At 43.0% G+C, this 27,388-nt stretch overlaps 1 protein-coding gene and 3 long non-coding RNA genes across 8 annotated transcripts; all 4 read right to left on the bottom strand.

Moving 5' to 3' along the window:
- Window positions 1-1,857: 1,857 nt before the first annotated feature.
- LOC124703054 lies at window positions 1,858-3,337 on the bottom strand. Its single transcript, XR_007002891.1, has 2 exons — window positions 3,039-3,337; window positions 1,858-2,018 (listed from the first exon to the last, which is right to left on the bottom strand). It is a non-coding gene; the product is annotated as an uncharacterized LOC124703054 (long non-coding RNA).
- A 1,989-nt stretch (window positions 3,338-5,326) lies between these two features.
- LOC124703053 lies at window positions 5,327-6,807 on the bottom strand. The gene is made up of 2 exons (XR_007002890.1): window positions 6,509-6,807; window positions 5,327-5,487 (listed from the first exon to the last, which is right to left on the bottom strand). It is a non-coding gene; the product is annotated as an uncharacterized LOC124703053 (long non-coding RNA).
- Window positions 6,808-12,783: 5,976 nt separating this feature from the next.
- On the bottom strand, window positions 12,784-16,053 carry LOC124699024. 5 transcript variants are annotated; one of them, XR_007001231.1, is made up of 4 exons: window positions 14,154-16,053; window positions 13,972-14,077; window positions 13,456-13,621; window positions 12,784-13,332 (listed from the first exon to the last, which is right to left on the bottom strand). It is a non-coding gene; the product is annotated as an uncharacterized LOC124699024 (long non-coding RNA). The 5 variants fall into 5 exon arrangements; XR_007001230.1 differs by lacking the exon at window positions 13,972-14,077 and having other exon boundaries at window positions 14,154-14,230; window positions 14,935-16,053; XR_007001228.1 differs by lacking the exon at window positions 13,972-14,077 and having other exon boundaries at window positions 14,154-15,016; window positions 15,916-16,053.
- An 8,611-nt stretch (window positions 16,054-24,664) lies between these two features.
- On the bottom strand, window positions 24,665-26,726 carry LOC124696102 (F-box/FBD/LRR-repeat protein At5g22660-like). The gene is made up of 3 exons (XM_047228878.1): window positions 25,734-26,726; window positions 25,505-25,648; window positions 24,665-25,378 (listed from the first exon to the last, which is right to left on the bottom strand). Exons 1-3 carry the CDS (start codon window positions 26,724-26,726, stop codon window positions 24,986-24,988), a joined length of 1,530 nt encoding a protein of 509 aa, XP_047084834.1. The 3' UTR covers window positions 24,665-24,985.
- Between the last annotated feature and the right edge of the window lie 662 nt (window positions 26,727-27,388).

Below are 27,388 nucleotides of genomic sequence, written 5' to 3'. Positions count from 1 at the left end.
TCATATTTGATTTTGACACAAGCTTTGAGTGATCTTGTGGGAATAATGATGCCATGATTGTGCACCTTATTCTTCAATGAAAATTGTTTATCTTGTGCACAAAACTTGGGGAGCTTCCACATATTTCTTAGAGCATCCTTCTTGATCTTATCATAATATCTTTCTTTTGGTTCGATGGTTCTTTGGATTGCTTGCTTCATTTGTCGAAGGTTTCTCACCTTCCTATTCTCTTGCAATCTTTGATCCTCAATATAGTTTGATTTCCTCTGAGTATTCGTCATTGAATATGTGCATTCGATTTCACTCACAATTATGAGAAATGCACAACTTATGGAGGAATGCTCACTATATTGGCCTTCTAAACCTTTCGTCCGTTCCGGCAATCGATGCCAATGAGGGATAAGTTTGGAGGATTTGAGGGAATTGCTTTTGTTTGGTTCTTAAGCTTTTGCCTCTCATGCTTGCATTTGTTAATTTGCATGGTTGAATATTTAGAGGATACTCCGCTAGGCTTTAATTGCCGATATATGCAATGAAATTCAAGTTCATTCACACATGAATATATTATGGGGGAGTTTGTTCTAAATATTCAACTTGGGTTGTTCGCTAAATTCCTTATCTAAACCCTCTCAAAGATATTGTCATCAATTACCAAAATGGGGGAGATTGATAGAACATGGAGCCCCCATGTGTGGTTTTGGTAATTGATGACAATCCCTATGGACTAACGGTTGTATTGAGAATCTATCTTAGGTCGTGTCCATAACCATGTGTTGGTCTCAAGGTTGCAAGATGGAGAAGATCGAGTACAATAAAGAAGACGGTGTCGGAGAGAAACGAAGACGGTGTACAAGATGAAGAGGGATGAAGACGACGTAGAAGATGGATGAAGATGGTGGCGTGCGTAGAAGATGGACGAAGACGGTGGTGGCATGAACAAGGTTGAAGAGGATGAAGACGGAGCTTGCCGACTCGAGAGGAACGCGCAAGGATAAGGTTTGTGCTCGAGAGGATAGTGGGTCGCTGATGTCTACGGGTGCTTCTATTCTTGTAGACAGTGTTGGGCCTCCAAGAGCAGAGGTTTGTAGAACAGCAGCAAGTTTCCCTTAAGTGGATCACCCAAGGTTTATCGAACTCAGGGAGGAAGAGGTCAAAGATATCCCTCTCAAGCAACCCTGCAATCACGATACAAGAAGTCTCTTGTGTCCCCAACACACCTAATACACTTGTCGGATGTATAGGTGCACTAGTTCGGCGAAGAGATAGTGAAATACAAGTGGTATGAATGAATATGAGCAAGTAGTAACGGCGCCAGAAAAGTGCTTCCTGGCGTGCGATTGATGGTAGTAATATTGCAGGAAGTAAAGATGCAGTAAAACAATGAAACAAGCGATGATTGCAGTATTTGGAAACAAGGCCTAGGGATCATACTTTCACTAGTGGACACTCTCAACATTGATCACATAATAAATAAGTTCTCTTCCTTTGTGCTACATATACTCTTGTTTGATAATGAACACCATTCGTTGCGTAGGGCTACTAGAGCACCTCAATGCCGGAGTTAACAAGCTCCACAACATTCGGCATTCATATTTAAGTAACCTTTAGAGCATGATAGATCTTTGCAACTTAAACCGAGTCCTAACATAGCATACACATTGTCACCTTTACACTATGAAGGGGGAATAAATCACATCAATACTATCATAGTAATAATTAACTCCATAACCTACAAGAGATTATGATCATAACTGTCACGCCCCAAGCCACGGCCTAGGAGAATGACAGCCGCCGTATGCTTATGATTTGAAGGAACCATAAGCATACAAGGCTAAATAGTGAAATATCATTGACAAATGCCAAGCAAGATCTCCACTTTATTCATTATCAAATATTACAAGTACAACTTATTTATTACAACACTAGTGATATTTTCTTTTATTAATATCTCGCTCCACTTCTACGCTATATGCCGTCATATGGATTTTCAGCCGTCGCCACTTGATCCTAAAATTGATCTGCGCATACAAGATAAAATAAAAGACTGTGAGTATGTTAAACATACTCAGCAAGAATATACAGATTTTACAGTCAATTATATCCCCATAGCTCAGCAGGGTGCGATATGCACTCATAGCGACTAAACGCCCTTTGGCATAAACCAAGCAACACCAACATCCATATCATCCTTAATATATATTAAAACTTAAGTTTTAGTTAAGCCTCTGCAGAGTATCAGCAAATCAATTGTCATAATCCCACCTCGTGATAGTATCGATCTCTGAGAATCACGTCGCCGAGTCCCCTACTTGTGTGGGCCTTCCCATCCGGGCCTGCCATCCCACACCTTTCAGGTATCAACCGTCTCAGGCTGGATACACCACACTTTCCATGATTATGACCAACCAATTTGTTGATATATGATCCCATATTTTATCTTGCTTGACCAATATGCAACTATTAAAATATGCTAAAAATGCAAAAGAAATAACTCTACCGATATAGAGATATAGCAAACAATACACATATAAGCATCGCAACCAAATAAATCAATCTAGGGAATACAAAGCACACAAGAAGATTCTGGTATACGCAGCTTGCCTTGAGTCTCCTCGTTGATTAAACTTGTGCCGCTCCTGGACCTAGTCATATTACATAGTCTATAAGTTTTGGTAAATGTACCACACTTCTCCTTAAGCACACGTATGGTTCACGTAAGAGCTAGTCATCCTGATGTTTATTTCAGTTCTTTGTCACTGTTCATGTTCCAAGTATATACATGCATAGCCTGTCTAATTTATTTTATCAGATCATGTATGTTAAATCCCAGTAATTAAATTCAGAGGACAGACTGAGTAGTGTTAACCCTTAATCCAGTATACAGGTGAAAAGATTATTTAGCTAGTTTGGTCCGAACCAGTGGGAAGCAGGTGGACATTTGTATTCGTGCTTTTGTATAGAAATATGACTCGGTGGATCATTTAGCTTGGATGGAGGAATTTACTAAGAGATCAGCTTGGACATAAATAACAACTTACCTCTGATCGCCCTCTCTAGAACACCTTAAAATATTTCCACACAGCTTCCTTCTTCTATCTTCTAAGAACGAATATTGTTGTCTAATCCCAGGAGCAGAAGCAGAGCTTTCCCTATGGATGGAACCGAAAGAAATGGAGAGAGGCTAGCTTGATGGGGAGATGGCAGAGATGCTCCAACGGGAGGTGTATTTATAGTGTACTTCTACACTGTTGGGACTTGGGAGCAGATAAAGATCAGCCGAGGGAAGCTTGGCCCCTAAGGGATTAAAGATAAGAACGGAAGAAGGATAGCTTGGGCAGTGCACTTCTCCGGATAGGAATAGTAGATATTTTGGTCCAAGCAATAAACAACTAACGACTGAGGCGGTAGTAAAAATATCTGGGAATCTTACCTATAGCTCCCTGTTGTTATGTTATTTTGGTTCTCCTCAGCAAATTACTTTTAAAAAAATACTTATTGTCATTATTTAAATTCATAACTGTTACGCGAGTGGTGAAATTTAAACAAGCAAAACTTTGGGTCATAACATTCCTCCCTCCTTATAAAAATTTCGTCCTCGAAATTTCGGATATAATATGGAGTACGTAAGCTATGTTTTACAATTGCACTATTACTAACCTTGCTTGAGATTTTTTTTTTTTTTGCGAAGAAAAAGATACATTAAAATCGTGCAATATTATATGTTACCTGGTATTTCTTTATCAGGCTCCTCTTTGTTAGTCTTGATTATATTATAGACTTGGGCATGATTTCTTCCAAGATTTTTCTCTCCCTTATTTGGTTGTCCGTGAGGAACCTTATTTGGCGCTGGAGCTTGACATGATGAATTATTTAGCAGAGTGGGTCCAGTCAAATACAAAGGTTGTGCAGGGGCCGGCAATAATGCTGGTTTTGATGGAGCGACTTGAGCTATAGGGCTATTCAGCTTCAAAGATGGACACCGATTTTGAGTGTGCCCGGCTTGTCCGCATTTGTAGCATCTTCCCCAGCGGTATGGACAAAAATGAGGAGGGTGTTCTCTATTGCAAATAGGACATGGTGTCTCTCGGGCATTAGAAACTTCACCCGTAGACATTGAAAACCTCACTTCTTCTTGAAAGTCCTCCTGAGGTTGATGCATATTGAATTTGGGCTTCTTTGATTTTTGTTGCACCTCCTCCACTTCGTCATGGTAACCTTTTTCTAAGAGTTGAGATTTGTTCACAACCTCCCTGAAAGAGTTCAACTCAAAAGCTTCGACACGTCGTTTAAGAGGTTGGCGTAATCCACTCTCAAACCGTCGGGCCTTCGAACTATCAGTTTGAACAAAAGCAGGGGAAAATCGAGCAAGTCTAGAAAACTCAATTTCATAATCTGAAACTGATTTGTGCCCTTGTTTTAATTCAAGGAATTCCTTCTCTTTTATCCTTTTAACACTTTCTGGAAAATACTTTTGATAGAAAGCTTCCTTAAATAACTTCCATGTAATTTGAACATCTTGCTCGTAAGACTTCCTATGAGCATCCCACCACTCGAATGCACTAGACTGTAGCATGTACGTTGCGAAGGAAACTCTCTCATTGTCAGTACAACCCATTGCATCGAAGGCTTTTTCCATGGCAATAATCCAATCTTCAGCTTCCAAAGGATTAGATGTACCAAGAAAAGTTGGAGGCCTTAACTTTTGAAAATTTCCAAGTCTATTACGTTTCACATCACTCCTCGCAATGTGTTCTACTATTTGCATTTGCCTTTGTTGGGTTCTTTCTTGCTTTTCAATAATATCAGCAAGCAAATGGGCTAGATGGTCTTGTCCATCTACATTACGGATCACATCCCCCGAGTAGCTATTGCTAGCACCATTCACATTGTTTATGTTCCCATCATCCATCTATCATAAGAAAATTACTAATAATTAAGGGAAATTCCTAATCATCATCAATAAAATCAGTTCATGTTATTTAAAAGATAAGCTAGTGAGAAAAGCAAAACATGAGTCGATGGTGCCTTAATGCAAAATAAATACTATTCATTTATTCTACCTTTATTTTGCACACAACTTGCGCTGGATTTCTTGGATAATAAAAACATCAACGCTATCTTACGCATAACATTATGTCTATATGATTATTACCTATCTTATTATTTTTCATTTTTAATTTTAGATATTATGTGAAAACCTTGGCTCTGATACCACTTTAACTGTCACGCCCCAAGCCACGGCCTAGGAGAATGACAGCCGCCGTATGCTTATGATTTGAAGGAACCATAAGCATACAAGGCTAAATAGTGAAATATCATTGACAAATGCCAAGCAAGATCTCCACTTTATTCATTATCAAATATTACAAGTACAACTTATTTATTACAACACTAGTGATATTTTCCTTTATTAATATCTCGCTCCACTTCTACGCTATATGCCGTCATATGGATTTTCAGCCGTCGCCACTTGATCCTAAAATTGATCTGCGCATACAAGATAAAAATAAAAGACTGTGAGTATGTTAAACATACTCAGCAAGAATATACAGATTTTACAGTCAATTATATCCCCATAGCTCAGCAGGGTGCGATATGCACTCATAGCGACTAAACGCCCTTTGGCATAAACCAAGCAACACCAACATCCATATCATCCTTAATATATATTAAAACTTAAGTTTTAGTTAAGCCTCTGCAGAGTATCAGCAAATCAATTGTCATAATCCCACCTCGTGATAGTATCGATCTCTGAGAATCACGTCGCCGAGTCCCCTACTTGTGTGGGCCTTCCCATCCGGGCCTGCCATCCCACACCTTTCAGGTATCGACCGTCTCAGGCTGGATACACCACACTTTCCATGATTATGACCAACCAATTTGTTGATATATGATCCCATATTTTATCTTGCTTGACCAATATGCAACTATTAAAATATGCTAAAAATGCAAAAGAAATAACTCTACCGATATAGAGATATAGCAAACAATACACATATAAGCATCGCAACCAAATAAATCAATCTAGGGAATACAAAGCACACAAGAAGATTCTGGTATACGCAGCTTGCCTTGAGTCTCCTCGTTGATTAAACTTGTGCCGCTCCTGGACCTAGTCATATTACATAGTCTATAAGTTTTGGTAAATGTACCACACTTCTCCTTAAGCACACGTATGGTTCACGTAAGAGCTAGTCATCCTGATGTTTATTTCAGTTCTTTGTCACTGTTCATGTTCCAAGTATATACATGCATAGCCTGTCTAATTTATTTTATCAGATCATGTATGTTAAATCCCAGTAATTAAATTCAGAGGACAGACTGAGTAGTGTTAACCCTTAATCCAGTATACAGGTGAAAAGATTATTTAGCTAGTTTGGTCCGAACCAGTGGGAAGCAGGTGGACATTTGTATTCGTGCTTTTGTATAGAAATATGACTCGGTGGATCATTTAGCTTGGATGGAGGAATTTACTAAGAGATCAGCTTGGACATAAATAACAACTTACCTCTGATCGCCCTCTCTAGAACACCTTAAAATATTTCCACACAGCTTCCTTCTTCTATCTTCTAAGAACGAATATTGTTGTCTAATCCCAGGAGCAGAAGCAGAGCTTTCCCTATGGATGGAACCGAAAGAAATGGAGAGAGGCTAGCTTGATGGGGAGATGGCAGAGATGCTCCAACGGGAGGTGTATTTATAGTGTACTTCTACACTGTTGGGACTTGGGAGCAGATAAAGATCAGCCGAGGGAAGCTTGGCCCCTAAGGGATTAAAGATAAGAACGGAAGAAGGATAGCTTGGGCAGTGCACTTCTCCGGATAGGAATAGTAGATATTTTGGTCCAAGCAATAAACAACTAACGACTGAGGCGGTAGTAAAATATCTGGGAATCTTACCTATAGCTCCCTGTTGTTATGTTATTTTGGTTCTCCTCAGCAAATTACTTTTAAAAAAATACTTATTGTCATTATTTAAATTCATAACTGTTACGCGAGTGGTGAAATTTAAACAAGCAAAACTTTGGGTCATAACAATAACCTACGCCAAGAACTACACGATGCACACACTGTCACCATTACACCGTGAAGGAGGAATATACTACTTTAATAACATCACAAGAGTAGCACATAGACTAATAGTGATACAAAGGTCATCATATGGATCTCAATCATGCAAAGCAATTCATGAGATCATTGTATTGGGGTACAGAGAGAGAGATTAACCACATACCTACCGGTAGAGCCCTCAGCCCCGGGGGAGAACTACTCCCTCCTCATCATAGGAGACAAGCAGCGGTGATGAAGATGGCGGTGGTGTTGATGGAGATGGCGGTGATGTCGATGAAGAAGCCTTCCGGGGGCACTTCCCCGTCCCGGCGGCGTGCCGAAACAGAGACTCCTGTCCCCCAGATCTTGGCTTCGCGATGGCGGCGGCTCTGGAAGGTTTCTCGTACCGTGGCTTTTCCGTCCTGAGGTTTTAGGTCGAGGAGGCTTAAATAGGCGAAGAGGCGGAGTCGGGAGGCTGACGGGGCCACCACACAGTAGGGGCGGCGCGCTCGGCTTCTTGGCCGCGCCGCCACCATGTGTGGGCCCCCGGGCTCTCCTCTGGTGGCTCTCGGGTGTTCTGGAAGCTCCGTGGAATTCTAAGATGCTGGGCGTTGATTTCGTCCGATTCCGAGAATATTTCCTTACTAGGATTTCTGAAACCAAAAACAGCAGAAAATAGGAACTGGCACTTCGGCATCTCGTCAATAGGTTAGTTCCGGAAAACGCATCAAAACGATATAAAGTGTGAACAAAACATGTAGGTATTGTCATAAAACTAGCATGGAACATAAGAAATTATAGATACGTTTGAGACGTATCAAGCATCCCCAAGCTTAGTTCCTACTCGCCCTCGAGTAGGTAAACGATAACAATGATAATTTCTTAAGTGACATGCTACCAACATAATCTTGATCAACAATATTGTAAAGCATATGAGATGAATGCAGCGATTCGAAGCAATGATGAAGACAATGAGTAAACAAATGAATCATATAGCAAAGACTTTTCATGAATAGTACTTTCAAGACAAGCATCAATAAGACTTGCATAAGAGTTAACTCATAAGCAATAAATTCTTAGTAGAAAGCTTTGAAGCAACACAAAGGAAGATATAAGTTTCAGCGGTTGCTTTCAACTTCAACATGTTTATCTCATGGATAATTGTCAACACAAAGTGATATAACAAGTGCAATAGGTAGATATGTAAGAATCAATGCACACAGTTGACACAAGTGTTTGCTTCTAAGATAGAAAGAGGTAGGTAAACTGACTCAACATAAAGTAAAAGAATGGCCCTTCGCAGAGGGAAACATGGATTACTATTTTTGTGCTAGAGCTTTTATTTTGAAAACATAGAAGCAATTTTGTCAACGGTAGTAATAAAGCATATGCGTTATGTATAATACATCTTATAAGTTGCAAGCCTCATGCATAGATTACCAATAGTGCTCGCACCTTGTCCTAATTAGCTTGGATTAACACGGATTATCATTGCATAACATATGTTTCAACCAAGTGTCACAAAGGGGTACCTCTATGTCGCCTGTACAAAGATCTAAGGAGAAAGTTCGCATTGGATTTCTCGCTTTTGATTATTCTCAACTTAGACATCCATACCGGGACAACATAGACAACAGATAATGGAATCCTCTTTAATGCATAAGCATTCAACAACAGATAATATTCTCATAAGAGATTGAGGATTAATTGTCCAAACTGAAACTTCCACCATGATTCATGGCTTTAGTTAGCGGTCCAATGTTCTTCTCTAACAATATGCATACTCAAACCATTTGATCATGAAAAATCGCCCTTACTTCAGACAAGACGAACATGCATAGCAACTCACATGATATTCAAGAAAGATGTAAAAGTTGATGGCGTCCCCAGAAACATGGTTACCGCTCAACAAGCAACTTATTAAGAAATAAGATACATAAGTACATATTCTTCACCACAATAGTTTTTAAGGCTATTTTCCCATGAGCTATATATTGCAAAGACAAAGGATAGAATTTTAAAGGTAGCACTCAAGTAATTTACTTTGGAATGGCAGAGAAATACCATGTAGTAGGTAGGTATGGTGGACACAAATGGCATAGTTTTTGGCTCAAGGATTTGGATGCACGAGAAGAATTCCTCTCAATACAAGGCTAGGCTAGCAAGGTTGTTTGAAGCAAACTCAAGTATAAACCGGTGCAGCAAGACTCACATATGAACATATTGTAAGCATTATAAGACTTTACATCGTCTTCCTTGTTGTTCAAACACCTTAACCAGAAAATATCTAGACTTAGAGAGACCAATCATGCAAACCAAATTTTAACAAGCTCTATGTAGTTCTTCATTAATGGGTACAAAGTACATGATGCAAGAGCTTAAACATGATCTATATGAGCACAACAATTGCCAAGTATCAAATTATTCAAGATATTATACCAATTACCACATGAAGCATTTTCTGTTTCCAACCAAATAGCAATTAACGAAGCAGTTTCAACGTTCGCCATGAACATTAAGAGTAAAGCTAAGAACACATGTGTTCATACGCAACAGCGGAGCGTGTCTCTCTCCCACACAAGCATGAATTTATTCAAACAAAACAAAAACAAACAGACGCTCCAAGTAAAGCACATAAGATATGACCGAATAAAAATATAGTTTCAAGAGAAGAAACCTGATAAGTTATCGATGAAGAAGGGGATGCCTTGGGCATCCCCAAGCTTAGATTCTTGAGTCTTCTTGAAATATGCAGGGATGAACCACGGGGGTATCCCCAATCTTAGACTTTTAACTCTTCTTGATCATAGTATATCATCCTCCTCTCTTGACCCTTGAAAACTTCCTCCACACCAAACTCGAAACAAACTCATTAGAGGGTTAGTGCATAATCAAAAATTTCACATGTTCAGAGGTGACACAATCATTCTTAACACTTCTGGACATTGCACAAAGCTACTGGAAGTTAATGGAACAAAGAAATCCATCCAACACAGCAAAAGAGGCAATGCGAAATAAAAGGCAGAATCTGTCAAAACAGAACAGTCCGTAAAGACGAATTTTTTAGAGGCACTGGACTTGCTCAGATGAAAATTCTCAAATTGAATGAAAGTTGCGTACATATCTGAGGATCACGCACGTAAATTGGCAGATTTTTCTGAGTTACCTACAGAGAACCCTGCCCAAATTCGTGACAGACAGAAATCTGTTTCTGCGCAGTAATCCAAATCTAGTATGAACCTTGCTATCAAAGACTTGGCACAACAATGCAATAAAATAAAGATAAGGAGAGGTTGCTACAGTAGTAGCAACTTCCAAGACTCAAATATAAAACAAAAGTACTGTAGTAAAATAAACACATGGGTTATCTCCCAAGAAGTGCTTTCTTTATAGCCATTAAGATGGGCTCAGCAATTTTAATGATGCACTCGCAAGAAATAAGAGTTGAAGCAAAAGAGAGCATCAAAAATCAAATTCAAAACACATTTAAGTCTAACATGCTTCCTATGCATAGGAATCTTGTAAATAAACAAGTTCTTGAAGAGCAAAGTAACAAGCATAGGAAGATAAAACCAGTGTAACTTCAAAAATTTCAGCATATAGAGAGGTGTTTTAGTAACATGAAAATTTCTACAACCATATTTTTCTCTCTCATAATAATTTTCAGAGGCATCATGAACAAACTCAACAATATAAGTATCACATAAATCATTCTTATTCACATGCATAAAAGTATCATTACTCTCCACATAAGCATAATCAATTTTATTAGTTGTAGTGGGAGCAAATTCAACAAAGTAGCTATCATTATTATTCTCATCAAGTGTAGGAGGCGTAGTGTAATCATAATCAAATTTACTCTCCGTAGTAGGCGGCACCAAAAGACCACTATCATTATAATCATCATAAATAGGAGGCATATCATGAGCACGGACGATGTACGCCCGGGCTTGAGTGGTCCGTTTATCAAATAAGGCAATGGGTGGTGACCTGATGATTCCTTGGCATTTAATGATTCGTTGGAACTTCTTTATGTATGTGTATCTACAACGTAATGGAGGGCACCCGATTGTACAAAAATTGTCTACGAATTCAATGCAGTGGGCGATATAAATTTAGGACGTGCGAGCTGCTACAGGTTACTAGTACAGGATGCTGATCGTCTGGCTCATCATGTACCAAAACGGCCCATCATGTGCCACATGATCCCTCCGTTCACATTACCTCATGTTTCTAGGATTAGTGAAATTTGAACTTTATAAAGTTTAATCGAATATCCAGAAAAAAAATATCAGCATCTATAAAGTTTATTTCATTAGAAAAAAAATGCAACTAGGATAGATTCATAAACTCGGAACAGTTCACAAGGATCAGTTCAATTATACATAGTCATACTACACATCGAAAGAAGTCCACATAACCCCCCTAACTATCATGTTTCGGACGCTAACCACCCATAAGTTTGGATTGGGGCATTTAACCCTCACAAGTATTGTATACCGGGTAATTTACCCCCTCCACTCATAGAGAGCGGTATTCACAGGTGGTTTAGCAGACGTGGACAATGGTTTAGCTCAGTCCAAATCCCCTTGTGCTTTCTCTCCCTGCAAAACCGGCCGACGCCGCCGCCCCTATCTACCAGCTCAGCAGCTCTGTCCAAAGACATGCTCCCCGCCGTTCCAGCCTGCCTGCTCTGTCCAAAGACGTGCTCGCCGCCGGCTCCCACTGCCGGCCGACGCTTCCGCCCCCGTCCGCGCCTCGCCTCCCTTGTCACCGCCCGCTCATGCTCCCGCCGCTGCGTGCCCCCGTCGCCGAAGTGCCGGCCACCGCATGCTCCCAGTCGTACTGGCCTCCGCCGGTGTTCCCTCGGCCGCCCCAGTCTTCCTCTGCAGTGACCGTGGACAGCATGAGGGCTAGTGTCCTGTTATGTACCTTCTGTCCTTATTGCGCATGGACCAGAGTAACGCTGATGAATTGAGTAAGCAAGCAAACTACTGCATGTCAATGAACCCTCGTGTGTCTAGCTACTGATGCTGAGATTGACAAGATCATGTTGTACATATTGTGCTAGATCCCAATCAGGATGGTGGCATTGAAAGGAAGATTAGTAATGTAATGCACGAGGTTCATTTGTCTTGAAAAAGCAGAGTTGGTTTGCTCTGAATATTGTAAGCAAACTGAATTTTGTACTACTGTGAGCAAATTTATGAACAAGCTCACTGTCCCAAACAGGTCTGCTGCTACCTCGTCTTTGAACTGATTTTCTATTGCCTCCTCTCTGAAGTCTGAACAGGTATGCCACCGCTTGGTGCTGCTATGTCCTGCCGCTGTGCTGTTGGTACGCCCATGGCTGCTGACCTGCTCGTCGGCGTCACACTCCAATCAACAGACCATGTCGCTGATCTTCCATGAGGAATCGTCGCACGACTGCGATGGAGAGCAAGGACGGCGAGCCCACCCGTGGACAAGACTGGTACGTGGTTCAGTCTAACCAGGTCGCGCTCGCGGGGGTAATTTGGACCTAGCCAGCCTAACTCTGCCACCGTGGCAACTGCCCAGTGGCCCCAGTCTCCACGTGCCAGAAACCATCGATGAAAACCACCTACACTGGCGGAGGGGGCTCTCTGTCCGGTTTTGCAAACATAAGGGAGTTAAGTGCCCCAGTTTAAACATAGGGGGGTTTAACGACCAAAACCAGATACTTAGGGGGGTCATTTAGACTTCTTTCCTACACATCTAGGAGGCAAACTAACTTTCCCATAGAGGGGCTTGGGACATGATCATATCCTGAGGCATGCTACAACAAGCTGGGCGATGCTGACGAGCAGAATTGCCATCAGGTGGTCGCCAGGATCAAGAGCTCAAGCTCACCAGAGGGGGCTTGATCTGTTGCGGCAATCCACCGGCTCCTGCCTCTGGCCACCTGCTGCTCACCTCTAGCGCTACGAAACTGAATTCGGTACGAGCTCCCGCTCATTGTGTCCCTAAACAGAAAGCCCAACTGAATCCAAGGCCTGAGTCGATCACCTGCTGCTCTCGACCACCTGCTTGAGCACCTGCTGCTCTCGGCCAACCGCACAGCTGCAGCGGGCTACCGTGCACGGTGCCCCTCTGCACGATGCGCCCCAAGCCGCTCTGCAGACCTTGACCTTTTTGTAGACAGTGCACTCACCAATTTAGGTGACATATATATTTGATGGCTTGTAGAATGGAATTACAGTTATGTACTCAACACGGTAACACCTTTACACAGAGAGCAGCCAAGCTGACGAAACGGTTAAACCTGAGAAAAAAGATAAAAGGCTAAAGGTGAATTGTTGGATGTCGGTGTAAGATCATTCAGTTGATGACATTCAGCCAGCGTGCTAGTAAAAGAAGAAAAAGCATAGGAAGAGTCGATTACTACCTTGTCGTGTGCCTGATGTGGTTGCCCTCGCGGAATGTGCTGTCGGTGTCGAAACACTCGTTCATGATCGCAGGGTGAACGCAGCATGCCTACTGTAATTAGTGAATGCAGCATGCCCTGCTAGGGATAGCACATTTCCAAGATCTTGATTCAAACAGTTTAGGGCCTGTAAATGGTAAGTGTTCTCAGTGTATCTCTAAGATAATAAATTGTGTCCAAGTCCATATTACAGAACTACAAAAGTAAATGATACTGGAAATTTTTTGTATAAAATCACTACACGAAAGAACATGCTTCCATGGTGAGTTAACTTTTGCCAAATTAGCTGAAATATAAATGCAGTCAAACAATATGGAAGCAAAATGCGCCACAAGTCACAGTACCCTACTACTCATGCATAACTAGCTAGCTAAAATAAATTGTCGCATGCTCTATTCATTTCCATTTTACAAAAAAAAAAAACCCTCAGTCATTGATAGAAAATGAAACACAGGATATGCTTTTCTTGATAGGTACCTCACTAGGTTGTTGACATGCCAGTACTAGTTTATAGTCAATATTCAGTTGTAACTGCAGACTTGCAACAGTTGAACAGGGATGCCTTTAATTTAAATGAGATTGTCTAGCAGTGAACATATTCAGGCTGGGTAAATATATAAACGAAAATTATAACCATAGAAATCATATCAAGGTAATACCTTGCAAACTGGTAATTTCAAGTCTTGGACACCAAAGTTTTTTCACAAAGAAAGATGCGCAGATATCGGGTTCATCACTGTAAAAAAAGAGTTGAATACAGTAGTGCCATCACGAATATTCTTGTTACTATAATATTTGCATAGGAAATAGGGAGGCAAGTTCAAGCAGCGTAAAATGATAATCTCTTGTAATGAGTGTATTCGTATAGGGAATTGCTTTGACCAGTTGAATTCATCGACTGGCCAGTCAGCGAAATATTTCTGGATGCATTCAAATAATTCCTTTTGGATTAAATCTGCAGTTAGTTCTAGCTTCTTTGTTGCGTTTAATCTGCGAGATCCAGCGGTAGGGTCCATGACATGAAATATTTTGTTAGGCATTTGAAAAGCAAAATTGGAAAAGCCATCAAGTAGAAGTAGAGGAGTGTGGAACAACATGGAGAAGTGTTTTACAGTCTAAATTAGTTTTGATTTGTGGGAAGGTATGTGTGCATTAGTAACATGAATAGAATGCATTTGTGTACTGATTAATTGGTAATATCTAAAATTATAATGTAGTGGAACTCACCAGCCAACAAGAGTTTAATGGTAAAGCCCAGTTTGACAAATAGATTTCAGATAGACACCATGTTTGAGTAATCCATTACTGCCACGGCAGCTAAATGTGATTAGATGATGGATTATAGTTGGTAATGTTAATAATTAGTGTGGTCTAATTTCCTAACTAACTGGGTTATAGTGCTAGGGTAAGCTAAATATGATGCGAAAGGGATAAATTTACCGCAAATTATGGCTCAAGATGACAGCTCCAATGAGAAATCCATGCCGTGATGCATTCTGTAATGTTGGTCTGCATTATTCACCTGATTATACAAGAGCAAAGCTAGTGATTCATTGAGTGGTTTCCAGTTAACAGTTCCTGATAAAAATTCCAAGTATGTCTACTAATCTAGGGTACCCATGTATGATCCATGACCTGCCGAAATGAAAATCGTGGATCAATTAAAAGTACTCTTTACTTGGGAGATAATTATCAACAAATATACAATGTGTAACACTCACATTTCTGCTGGAACTGCCAGTAAATAGATGTGTGTGGAGGTGCATGAAGAAATGATTTATAAGCTAAATTATGGTAGTTCTGGTGATTGTCGGTGGGCTAGTGACAGTAAATGAACCAGATTTTTTGACAATGAAGTCATCTATGCGGGTGCTTAATTACAATTGTACGGTGTCCAGGTTATCTTATAAGATAATCTGTTTGTGTGAGGAATTATAGTGACCGTTAGTTGATAAAGTACAAGTTTAGAGTCAAACATAATATTCAGGTCAACAAAAATAAAGCACGCTGCTAGTATATATTAATAATTTCAGTAACGTTTACAGTGGGGAGTTATTCAACTGAAAATTAATTATAATGGGTTGTCCCGCACAAGAGTCTGCACTCAACGGGCAGACCCATTTGGACAAAAATTTGTTCGTTTGGTTAGTCAATGACAAATGGGGCTACATGCCATAGACTCCAAAATTTCCTATTCTCTCTGAAATCAGTGTATCCCAAACAATTGCAATCAAAATTTGCACTGAATCACATGGGGCTAGCAAATTCTGAACTTTATGCGTACTAGTACAGCATTACCAGATAACAAAAAAAGAGCATCGCCCAAAGAACTAGCACATGATGCATAGATTAGCTTGTGTATCTAGTACTGATTAGCTAGCACCTAGGGACGAAGCTCGACAAAGAGTGATATGGTTTAACCTCTACTGGGTTGGGGTCAGGTTATCCAAGACACCAGCGCTGACCCGCTGCGTCCCTGGTAGTAGCTCTAGCACCTGATGCGGACGACGTGGGGGCGCGCGCCACAACCATGGGCACGGACCGAGCGAGCCTCACGCCGTCACGCGCACAGCCACGAGCTCATGTGGCCGCGGGGAGAGGGCCTAGCCGAGGGAGACGCCGATAGCAACCGCGACCTCGTCAGAGCGGCGGCGGCTGGTGGCGCCGTTGGCCGGGGAGTCGCGGGAGCGCCGTCGGTCTGGGAGTCGCGGCGGCGCCGGCCAGAGCGGAGGCGGTGGGGATCCAGGTGCGCTTCGACATGGGGAAATAGAATGGGCCTGACTGTTCTTCGACCTGCATGTTTGATGATGCATACGAGTGAGGTGGTTGGGGTGTCCAGGCTCTGTATGTCTATACAGAATTATACACAACGCGTTATGACGTGGGCTAATGAAACGGACGGTCTGATGGGGAGGTCGCAAATTGGGGGAATTCGTGCCTACTCGGCATTTCACGAGTTATGAAAATGCAAGAAAGGATACTAAATCTCGCCGTTAACTGAATTCAGAATAGAAAGATTATGAATAAACAAAGAAATACCCAATATCTTGCTAGAACAAGATATTGGGTATTTCTAGCTTTTATTTCTTCAAAAATTCCTATATGTTAGCAGAAAAACCTTATCCATTAAGAGATGGAACTTCAAGAGCAGCTAGGTCTAGAGGGAAGTTGTGAGCATTACGTTCGTGCATTACTTCCATACCAAGATTAGCTCGGTTGATGATATCAGCCCAAGTATTAATCGATAAAAAGGGCACCCAAGCTCGGGCTGCCTTCGGAGTTTTCGGCATATCATAATCAACATAAACTTTCTCCTCAATACCCGGAGGGCTAAAGAGATCATTTTCATCAAAACCGACCTTCCCAAGCTTAAATTCTTCCATAGCATTAGCAACAATGGTGTTCAAAGCATTCATACTAATAACATTCCCATTAGCATGCATAAGTTTCATGGGTTTTTTAATTTTCTCTTCAAACACATCATGTCCTAATTCAAGATAAAGTTCATAAAGATCTCTCATTTTGTTGTTGTCTTCCATTAAGCCTTACTAGTGTAAAACAAGAGACAAAAAGATGCAATTGCAGGATCTAAAGGAAATAGCTTCGAGCATTCACACACCGGCAACAGTGCTAGGAAATAGCTTAGTAGTCGGAGGATGTGAATACCTTTTACCTTACCTCCCCGGCAACGGCGCCAGAAAAGTGCTTGATGTCTACGGGTGCTTCTATTCTTGTAGACAGTGTTGGGCCTCCAAGAGCGAGAGGTTTGTAGAACAGCGAGCAAGTTTCCCTTAAGTGGATCACCCAAGGTTTATCGAACTCGGGGAGGAAGAGGTCAAAGATATCCCTCTCAAGCAACCCTGCAATCACGATACAAGAAGTCTCTTGTGTCCCCAACACACCTAATACACTTGTCGGATGTATAGGTGCACTAGTTCGGCGAAGAGATAGTGAAATACAAGTGGTATGAATGAATATGAGCAGTAGTAACGGCGCCGGAAAAGTGCTTCCCGGCGTGCGGTTGATGGTAGTAATATTGCGGGAAGTAAAGATGCGGTAAAACAAGAAACAAGCGATGATTGCGTATTTGGAAACAAGGCCTAGGGATCATACTTTCACTAGTGGACACTCTCAACATTGATCACATAATAAATAAGTTCTCTTCCTTTGTGCTACATATACTCTTGTTTGATAATGAACACCATTCGTTGCGTAGGGCTACTAGAGCACCTCAATGCCGGAGTTAACAAGCTCCACAACATACGGCATTCATATTTAAGTAACCTTTAGAGCATGATAGATCTTTGCAACTTAAACCGAGTCCTAACATAGCATACACACTGTCACCTTTACACTATGAAGGGGGAATAAATCACATCAATACTATCATAGTAATAATTAACTCCATAACCTACAAGAGATTATGATCATAACCTACGCCAAGAACTACACGATGCACACACTGTCACCATTACACCGTGAAGGAGGAATATACTACTTTAATAACATCACAAGAGTAGCACATAGACTAATAGTGATACAAAGGTCATCATATGGATCTCAATCATGCAAAGCAATTCATGAGATCATTGTATTGGGGTACAGAGAGAGAGATTAACCACATACCTACCGGTAGAGCCCTCAGCCCCGGGGGAGAACTACTCCCTCCTCATCATAGGAGACAGCAGCGGTGATGAAGATGGCGGTGGTGTTGATGGAGATGGCGGTGATGTCGATGAAGAAGCCTTCCGGGGGCACTTCCCCGTCCCGGCGGCGTGCCGAAACAGAGACTCCTGTCCCCCGGATCTTGGCTTCGCGATGGCGGCGGCTCTGGAAGGTTTCTCGTACCGTGGCTTTTCCGTCCTGAGGTTTTAGGTCGAGGAGGCTTAAATAGGCGAAGAGGCGGAGTCGGGAGGCTGACGGGGCCACCACACAGTAGGGCGGCGCGCCTGGCTTCTTGGCCGCGCCGCCACCATGTGTGGGCCCCCCCGGGCTCTCCTCTGGTGGCTCTCGGGTGTTCTGGAAGCTCCGTGGAATTCTAAGATGCTGGGCGTTGATTTCGTCCGATTCCGAGAATATTTCCTTACTAGGATTTCTGAAACCAAAAACAGCAGAAAATAGGAACTGGCACTTCGGCATCTCGTCAATAGGTTAGTTCCGGAAAACGCATCAAAACGATATAAAGTGTGAACAAAACATGTAGGTATTGTCATAAAACTAGCATGGAACATAAGAAATTATAGATACGTTTGAGACGTATCAGTCGCATCATCGGAGAGAGTTCAAACCTTGCATGCATTGCATCGTGTTTCTTGGTTGTTCTTGGTTCTTATCCATGAGATGTTTTAGAGCTTGTGTTCATTCTCATGACAAGCTCTAGCTCATCGGAAACGGATTGCGGATGCATCGCATGTTGCATGTGCGAGGGTGATGATTTTCCCGATATATATATTGAGAGGTTACACCTCTATGACCATGAGAAAATCATCATCCACTCTTTTCCATGTTTTCACCTTGTGTAGAGGTAGCCCTCGTCGTCCTCTTTCCGGCAAAATTGGTTTCACTACATTCCGAGTTTCCTAGCTCAAGTTATGATTTTTATAGTGCATCATATTTGGAAAAAGAAAAGAAAATTCGTTTTTGGGCCGGGCGGTACCACCGCTGGTGGTACCGGCCCAGTACCGCATTCCCTTTCCGATCCAACCGGTACCAGGCCGGTAGTACCGTAGCACATAAGGTACCCGATCGGTACCGGGCCGGTACTACCGGCACACCCGATCCCCTTCCTCCTTTCCAGCCCGTTCTTGGACCGCTGCACTTCCCTCCGGCCCACCTTGCCCCGCCACCTAGCGCTCGCATCCGAGCCGCGTCAGCTGGGCCGCTCCGCGCGCAGGCCGCCGCAGCTCAGCCTCGCTCCCGCTCGATCGGGAGAGCGAGCGCGTTGACCTCGCTCGCCATCGATCCCCGCGCCTGCGCCTCCAGTCCCACCCGCGCCCGTACGGCTCCCGCTCGTTGCGCCCTGCTGCCGCCGCATGCCATGCTGCCAGGCCCGCACGGCTGTGGTGCTGCTGCCCTGCTCTGGCCCACCCTTCCATGCGCTGCTGTTCCCCTCTCTCTCTCATGCATGCATGTTCAGTTTGCTTTGATTTTAGACACAAACGGTAGTTCCGCAGAGCGGTACTACCGGTTTGGGCTAACTTTTTACCTGACTTTTGCACAGTTTTGCGCGCGAGTTGTAGTACCGCTTTGACAAGTGGTAGTACCGCTCGGGCGCGAATCTGACCGTTTTTCAGCCTCAACAGTCACATTTTTGGGCCCCCTATTTATACCTCTCTTCCACCTCCGACCCAACAAGTTCTTTCCACCCATTCTCTCTCCTTCATTATTGACCTTGAAGAGCTTTACCATCCTCTTGATCTCTCCACTATTTCTTGCATATTTTTGGGGGAAAGGAGAGAGAAGATCTAGATCTAGTGCTTCACCAATTGAATCCCTCTCCAAGTGAGGGGATCTTGCTAGATCTAGATCTTGGAGTAATTTGTTGTTCCTCCTCATATTTGTTCTTCCTCCCTTATTCCCCCAATAGTTTTTGTAGCTTTGTTGGAATTTGGGAGATAAGAACTTGGGCATCTTAGTGGTGTTCTTAGTCATTGCATTAGGTGCATCGGTTTGGGTTCTCTTCGGGGTTTCGGTCTCGTAGAAGGCGTGTTGACCTTAGTGGTGTTGTTGCCTTCATGGCCTTGTTGCCTTTGTGGTGTTGTAGTCTTTGTGGCCTTGTCGTCTTTGTGGCGTGGTAGCCTTTGTGGCGTTGTTGCCTTTGTGGAGTGTGGTAGCCTTTGTGGTTTTGGAGCCGATTGTGGCGCGTTGGAGTCTTTGTGGCTTTGTTGCCGGTGTGGCGTGTAATAGCCTTATGTGGCCTTGTACTTGAGAGCCTCCATGTTGTGAAGTTGCCTCAAGCTTGATACTTGGGAGTTTGCCCCAAACTTGTACGGGTTCGGTGACCACCCTCAAGGATCCCTTAGTGGATCGAGGCTTTCCCTGTGATGGAAAGGCTCGAGGAGAATACGGTGGCCCTAGCGGCTCATTGGAGTGCCTCGTGCCTCCACACCGCTCCAACGGAGACGTAACACCCTTGAGTGTGAACTTAGGGATACATCGTCGTCTCTTCGTGCACCGGTTAGTTCTCAACCCGAGCTCCTTTATCTATGCGCTTTACATTGTGATATCCATCATGCTTGATGTTCTATATCTAGTTGTTATCGCCTTTTTGTTCATCATGCTTAGCATAGGTTGTTGGTGCACATAGGCAAACCCGTAGTTTATAGACTTTGAGCTAAACAAGTAAACATTAATTAGTGTTTATTCCGCCTTATTTAGCTCTCAAGTAGAAGTTTTTATAAGCCGCATATTCAACCCCCCCCCCCCTCTAGGCGACATCCTTGTACATTCACAAGTGCAACAACCACAGCAATTTCCGAAGATCTGAAAACCCAGCTCCTGCGGCGGAAATTATCAAACTTTAGAAACTAATCATTGCCAAACTAAACAAAAATGGTTGCTACAAAATATGAAACATGTCCCGTAGAAACTATATCATCGGCTGGAGCTTTTTTTTTTTTCAACTAAGGTGTTGTATATAGTAGTTATTTGTGTATGTACATTGCTCTAATACCACCATGCCAGCCGGCAACCTCGTGTGGGTCTCCTTTATCAGTTACTATGTTGTTAACATGTTTAATTTGATCATTACAGCTCTTTGCAATTAGTTACACGTAGAGTTGTTGGTCTCTGCAAAAATAAGTTCAAGTGAGTGGTTTGCACAATGTTTGCCCCAAGAGTTACTGGTCTATGCAATTTCCTCAAATCATTCAGATTTTATTTTCTAAGTTTGTGTTTTTGGCACAGGGAAATTTTTTTAAAAATGTGTGCTATACCATTTACTTAGTCTCAGCGGGACATACTCTCATTTTGGCACGCAAACTGGTCCAGCTTGCTCCAGGCTTTTGATTTATTTTTTGGTACGTGGGGTTCACTTGCCAAGGTCACATCCATGTCACTTGTAAGGTGGGCTCTCCAACTAGTCACGATGGAAAGTATCATACACTAGTATCATGCACATGATACTAGTTTATGATACTACCCCACAATGTATAGTATCATAAAATAGTATCACAGTATCATCATATTTTATGTTTTGTAGAATCTCAATGCAAATTGGTGTGCATGATGCGGAAATTCGTCTTGGCTCCCGGGAGCATTTGCTCCCGGACTTTTGGGGAGCAAATTTTGTTTTTCAAAAAATTTCAAAAAATTCTGAAAAAAATCATGCACGTACCTGACCATGGCACGCACCACCTTGTGAAATTTCGCTGCGAAATGTCATCGTATGCGTCCTGGGCAAAAATGACAAATTTCCAGATCTGAAATTCAAATTTTTGGATCTCATTTCATGTCAGAAATTTGTCATTTTTATCCAGGGCGCATACGATGACATTTTGCAACGACATTTTACACGTTCGTGCGTGCCATGGTCAGGTACATGCATGATTTTATTTCGGAATTTTTTGATAAGTTTTCAATTTTTTCTAATTTTTCGAAAAAACCGGGAGCAAATGCTCCCGGGAGCCAAATTGCCGCTCCCTGCATGATGTGTTTACCATTAAGTTTTCTAGTTTTACATGTTATAATATGGTGTCATATTATAATACCACTCTCATCTCTCACCTCATTAATTGGTGCGCCACATCAGATTTTGCCAACATGGCATGGATGATACTACTTATGATACTTTCATTGTGGTTAGTCTCATTGTCCAATACAGTGCTAAGCAGTATAAACAGATCATTATAGCTCATGCCAAACAATTAGCTCTAGATTTACTGGTTTGTGCAACAAAATATTTGAATCACTAGTTTGTGCAACAACAACCTCAAGAGTTGCTTGTTTGCGCAATTTTCTCCTAAAAATAGTTGGCATCCTCTTAAAAAAAAGTTTATAGGTTGGTGTTGCTGGAATAGATCGTTGGACGAAGAACAGAAGTTCAAAATGTTGACCATGTGTCTTTAAAAAATGTTTATAGATTGGAGTATTTTTCTTTTAAATTGCAAATACGGAGTAGTATATTCAACAAGTAACACATGAACGTCGCAACATATAATGCCACAACTCAGGCCCAAAAGAACCCCAGTTTGGTTACTTGTGCCGAGCCTTAAAATTTAGTAGGTTTGAGAAAGTTTTCATAATTTCTGTCGATTTTCTCTCACATCTCAAAAACACGTGTACTCAACTAGTAGCTGTTAAAAAATGTCACTTCTCAATTCCTGTCATATAAATTGCATATCGAGCATGGATGAACAATTGCCTTCGATGAGCAGACAATAGCAAACAGAGGCCACCTTTCATGATATGAATGTCTTTAGTCACCCCACTTTGCATAAGATTCATGTTTAATTATTTCCTATTTTGCGGCTAAATGTACATCTGAACTTGTTTTTCTTGCAAGGAAAGGGGAGGGGAAGTGCACATCAAGATTCACAACTCGCAGTGGAAAGAATGTAGATACGTTTGGTCAATGGTCATCATTGATTTTCCTGACTGAACATAATCAAGCATGATGGATCAGATATTTACTGGAACATGCTAAAGGAAATTGGTAAGAACATTAAGGACAATATCTCTGGTAAATTATACTACTATCTGAAACTCGTACCAGTCCGAAACCTGGAACTGGGCATTTGTGTACATATATCTTTACAGCATCCAAATGAAATAGTACACCGCGAAAGAAATCTAGACATTACAACAGAGCAAGAAGTAAAGCCATATGACCATGTAGTTACCATAGCACAACCAGATCTAGGCTTGCAGGATTGATCCATGTGCATAAGGAAAGATTGAACACTTGATGCGAGCTAACTTGAAGGGTTCATTTACAGAGAATGGTGGGTGTGTCATGGTTAAGCCTCCTCAAAGAGTGGGATTCAATTCCAGCCTCAACCCTAGGACTTTCCTTCCTCCTTCCTCTAATATATAAGTGTGTGTTTTTCTCCAGGCAACAGATTTATAGGGTTATTAAGCGATAATGCAAAATTAGCAGCACTATAGTTGTCTATAGCATTATGGATACACTTTCATAGCAATGCTCGGAAAATAAAATTTCAAGTTTGCAGGCATTCCACAGGAAAATAGTTGAGTTTCAACATAAAGGGGCCTCATGTTGCAGAAGAAGAGATAAATGAATAGGAGAAACATATGCCAGCAAAATAACTAAATGTATATAACCAACTGTTATCCAGTCCTAAGATGGAAGTACAGAAGGCTTATGTCTTCACCTTCATACCTGAGCAATCTAGTGCAGTAGTGAATGACAACAAAAATGGCACCCTCACAGGTTAGTATTTCAGCATTCGAATTTGACCAAATGCGATGCTTAAGAACTGGAAGTAACAGAAACTGATAAGTAACCTATCTAGGGTCGACTGTAGATTCATAAATTAGCAAAGTTTCAGTCGAACATGTACATGCAACACAGTTTTATAAGAGCCCAAGGTGGACAGGCAAAGTCCTGCCTACTTGACACACGCAAGGAGCTCCACCTTAACTCTGAAGCTGAAAAGTTACAATCACAACAATTGTGTTTTCCTTTAGTCTTACAGACAACAAAACGTAGAACTGCATGTACTCCTTGGTGCTTACAAGTTTCAACTATCAAATTCAGTTCATGCTGCACTAATTAGGTCGGTTTTTCTGTTAATTTATAGAGAATTTTGATCAAAATTTAGGACATTTGGACGTGCACACTAAAACTAGTCATGGGAAAGGTAGAAAAGGGCCACAACGCACTACGCAGTACCCAAATATATGATTAACCAATATATGATCGGTTTGATCTAATGGCTGGTATGTTTGACCTTTTTTTTACCAGAAATCAGGCTGGGCAGTAGGAAGTCCTATGTTTACAAGCAGCTTGTAGTTTCCACTGTTTAATTCTGATTCTGCAATTTTGAAACTAATGTACATTAGCCCGTTGGAATATAAATGGTTTAAGGACCAACCATGAGTACTCCCAACTCTATAGTCAAGAATTATTGGTAAATAGACTACAAGATAGAAACACTACTGCATTAAGAAAATGTGCAAGCACAAACAGACAAGTCACGCAGCAAAGCGATTTAAATAAGATTATTCATAATAAACATGTTTGTAAATGGTGTTACAAAATGTCATAGCATACGCAGACAAGATGCAACTTGCAAGCCCTAGAATGCTAAGTACTTATGTTCCCTGGAAATACTACTCGTCACTGTGGAGAGAACACCCGAGGATAAATGGCAGTGGGCTGCATTTTAGCCTAACTGGTCAAGGATGCTACACATCATAGTTCGTTCAGTCTTGGACAACTACTCTTAGCAATGTAGCTAAAGTTATCATGGCCTTACCACATGGCGAAACAATCAAATATTATCTCTCATGTAGATGCTGCAACAGAGCACTAAGGTTGGACGACGAAGGAAAAAGGGTCCCTTATAGAAAAATCAGATCCTCTCTTGAAGGTCAGTATTTCACGCTCTTCATCTATAGGAAAGTTACTCTCAAAGAGCACCAGTGAACAGCATTTGCTGGCCCATGTTGTGTCGAACAGAGACTTGACCCTCGAATTGGCCTCGGTCGTCGAACTGAAGTACCCTTTGCCATACACAATGACCAGCTCTTGGAGCATTTCTGCTCTCTCAAGGAAGGATTTCAGGAAGCACAGCTCACTCTGATCCCCTCGAAAGTTCTTGAAGACCATTAAATTAATGTGTAAACGGATGCATTCAGTGGCACCAGACTCCTCCCAGAACTTGAGGTTGAGCTCGCCTGTGGTCTCAGCAGTTTTCTTGGACTGTAAATGAATCAAATTGACGCAAAATTCAGATTGAGTTCGCATATACAGCAGCAGCAGCAATAGTATAAATAACTGGGTGCAGATGCAAAATCATTGAAGGATAGAATGAAGGGGGCGGGGGACCTTAATATGCAGCCTCTCAACATTTGGGAAGCATCTGAGAATGCAAGGCAGCATCTTGGCTTCGTTTTGGATACCCAAACACAATTTCAAGCCAAGGATCTTGACGGATGGTACCCTGGTCCTCGGATCCGCCCTTGTCCCAGCCTGCAATACACCAAAATTTACCATACAGATTCTCACATTGTGCATCGACCATTTGACGAAACTTGAGAGAGAGTGAGTGTTAAACCTTGATGATGGTGTTGCCGACCTGCAGCGTGTGCACACCCGGGTCCAAGTAGCCAAGTATGCTTAGCGCTGGGGCACCGGCAATCTTGATCCTCTTGCATCTCCGGGTGGTCGACGCTGCGGACCAGATGATGAGACGCTCGAGGTGTGGGGCATCCTCCACGGCGATTTCCAGATCACTGACCATGCTCGTCTGCACGCACCGGAGGCTGCTTCGGCCAACGAGCGTGAGGCGATCCATGGCAAAGTTCCCTTGGAGGCACAGTATCTCCAGCACGGGGCACCCTGCGAGGATGAAGTCCATGTGCCGGCAGTCCATGACGACGCTGCAGAGGCCGAGCTCGCGGAGGTTGGGGAAGGAGGCGGCGCGGGGGAAGGAGGCGGTGTCGGGGAACTTCCAGAGGCCGAGGTAGAGGCGGGTGAGCGTGTCGATGCGGAACAGGGCGGCGGGGAGCTGGAGGTCGAGGTCGAAGGAGCGCGGGCGGCTGGCGAGGACGAGGTCCTGGACGGCGTTGGCAGCGAGGAGCTGGAGCCAGCGCGCGAGCAGGCCCGGCGGGGACTCCTCCGTGTAGCTGGTGACGAGGTGGACGCAGCGGAAGGGGCCCGGGTGCGCGGCGAGGATGCGGGAGACGGCGGAGGCGACGCGCCGCGCGTCGGGACGGGATACATGTGGCTGGGCCAGGAGGGAGGCGGGGAGGAGGTGGAGGTCGGCGAGGACGAGCGGGGCGGAGCGCCAGACTGGGCGCCAGCGGCGGGAGAGCGCGGCGGTGCGCGCGGCGTCCGTGACGGGGAGGCGGGAGACGACGTCGCGGAGGAGGTCGTCGGGGAGGGCGGAGAGGCGGTCGTCGAGGTGGTCGTGGGGGAGCGCGAGGAGGGCGGAGAGGGCGGGGGAGTGGCGGGAGGCGGGCGGGCCCGGGAGGACGTCGTGGATGTAGCAGAGGATGCGGCCTAGCAGCGCCTCGGTGTTGCGCTGGTCCTCCGTCCGGCGGTCCATCGCTGGGTGCCCACGGTGGCAGGCGGCCGGCGACGACGACGACGAGAGATTTGGGAATTGGGGTTTTGGACGGGGAGAGAGGAGAGTTGTGGTGTTTTTCTTTTTCTTTTTTTCTTTTAGCAAAAGGAGAGCTGTGGTGTGGTGTGCGAGCGGTGGCAGCGAAGCGAGCTGTGCCCGTTTCAGACTTTCAGTTCCATCCTGCTCTCCTCCACGTTTGTTCTTAACAAATTAACAATGACTGAATTATGAAAATCAATGAAATTATAGGATCGGCGACCTCCGGGCTGGAGGATCGCCGGGAGCAATGAAAATCTGTGGTCTGAACTGCCGCGGTTTGCGTAACCGCCGGGCAGTTCGAGCGCTTCTTGATCTCGAGAAGCAATTAAAACATGAGGTGTTTTTTCTATCCGAAACTCATTTGGAAAAATCTAGTGCTGATAATTTGAGGAGGAAATTAGGCTTTGATCATTCTATCATCTTTGAGAGTGATGGTTAGAATGGAGGCTTGTTGATGCTATGGAAGGACCATGTTAAGATCATTGAAAAGGGTGTAACAAAAAAATTCATTCATGTAGTAATTGAGGATGATGTCTCCTGGAGGTTTACAGGAATCTATGGTGAGCCAAATTGGGTCAGAAGCATATTACTTGGAACGCTTTGCG

The sequence above is a fragment of the Lolium rigidum genome, chromosome 3 (genome assembly GCF_022539505.1).
Source record: "Lolium rigidum isolate FL_2022 chromosome 3, APGP_CSIRO_Lrig_0.1, whole genome shotgun sequence".
Taxonomy (NCBI): Eukaryota; Viridiplantae; Streptophyta; class Magnoliopsida; order Poales; family Poaceae; genus Lolium; species Lolium rigidum.
Note: the sequence above shows the minus strand (reverse complement) of the source record. Positions and strands in the feature narration are given on the sequence as shown.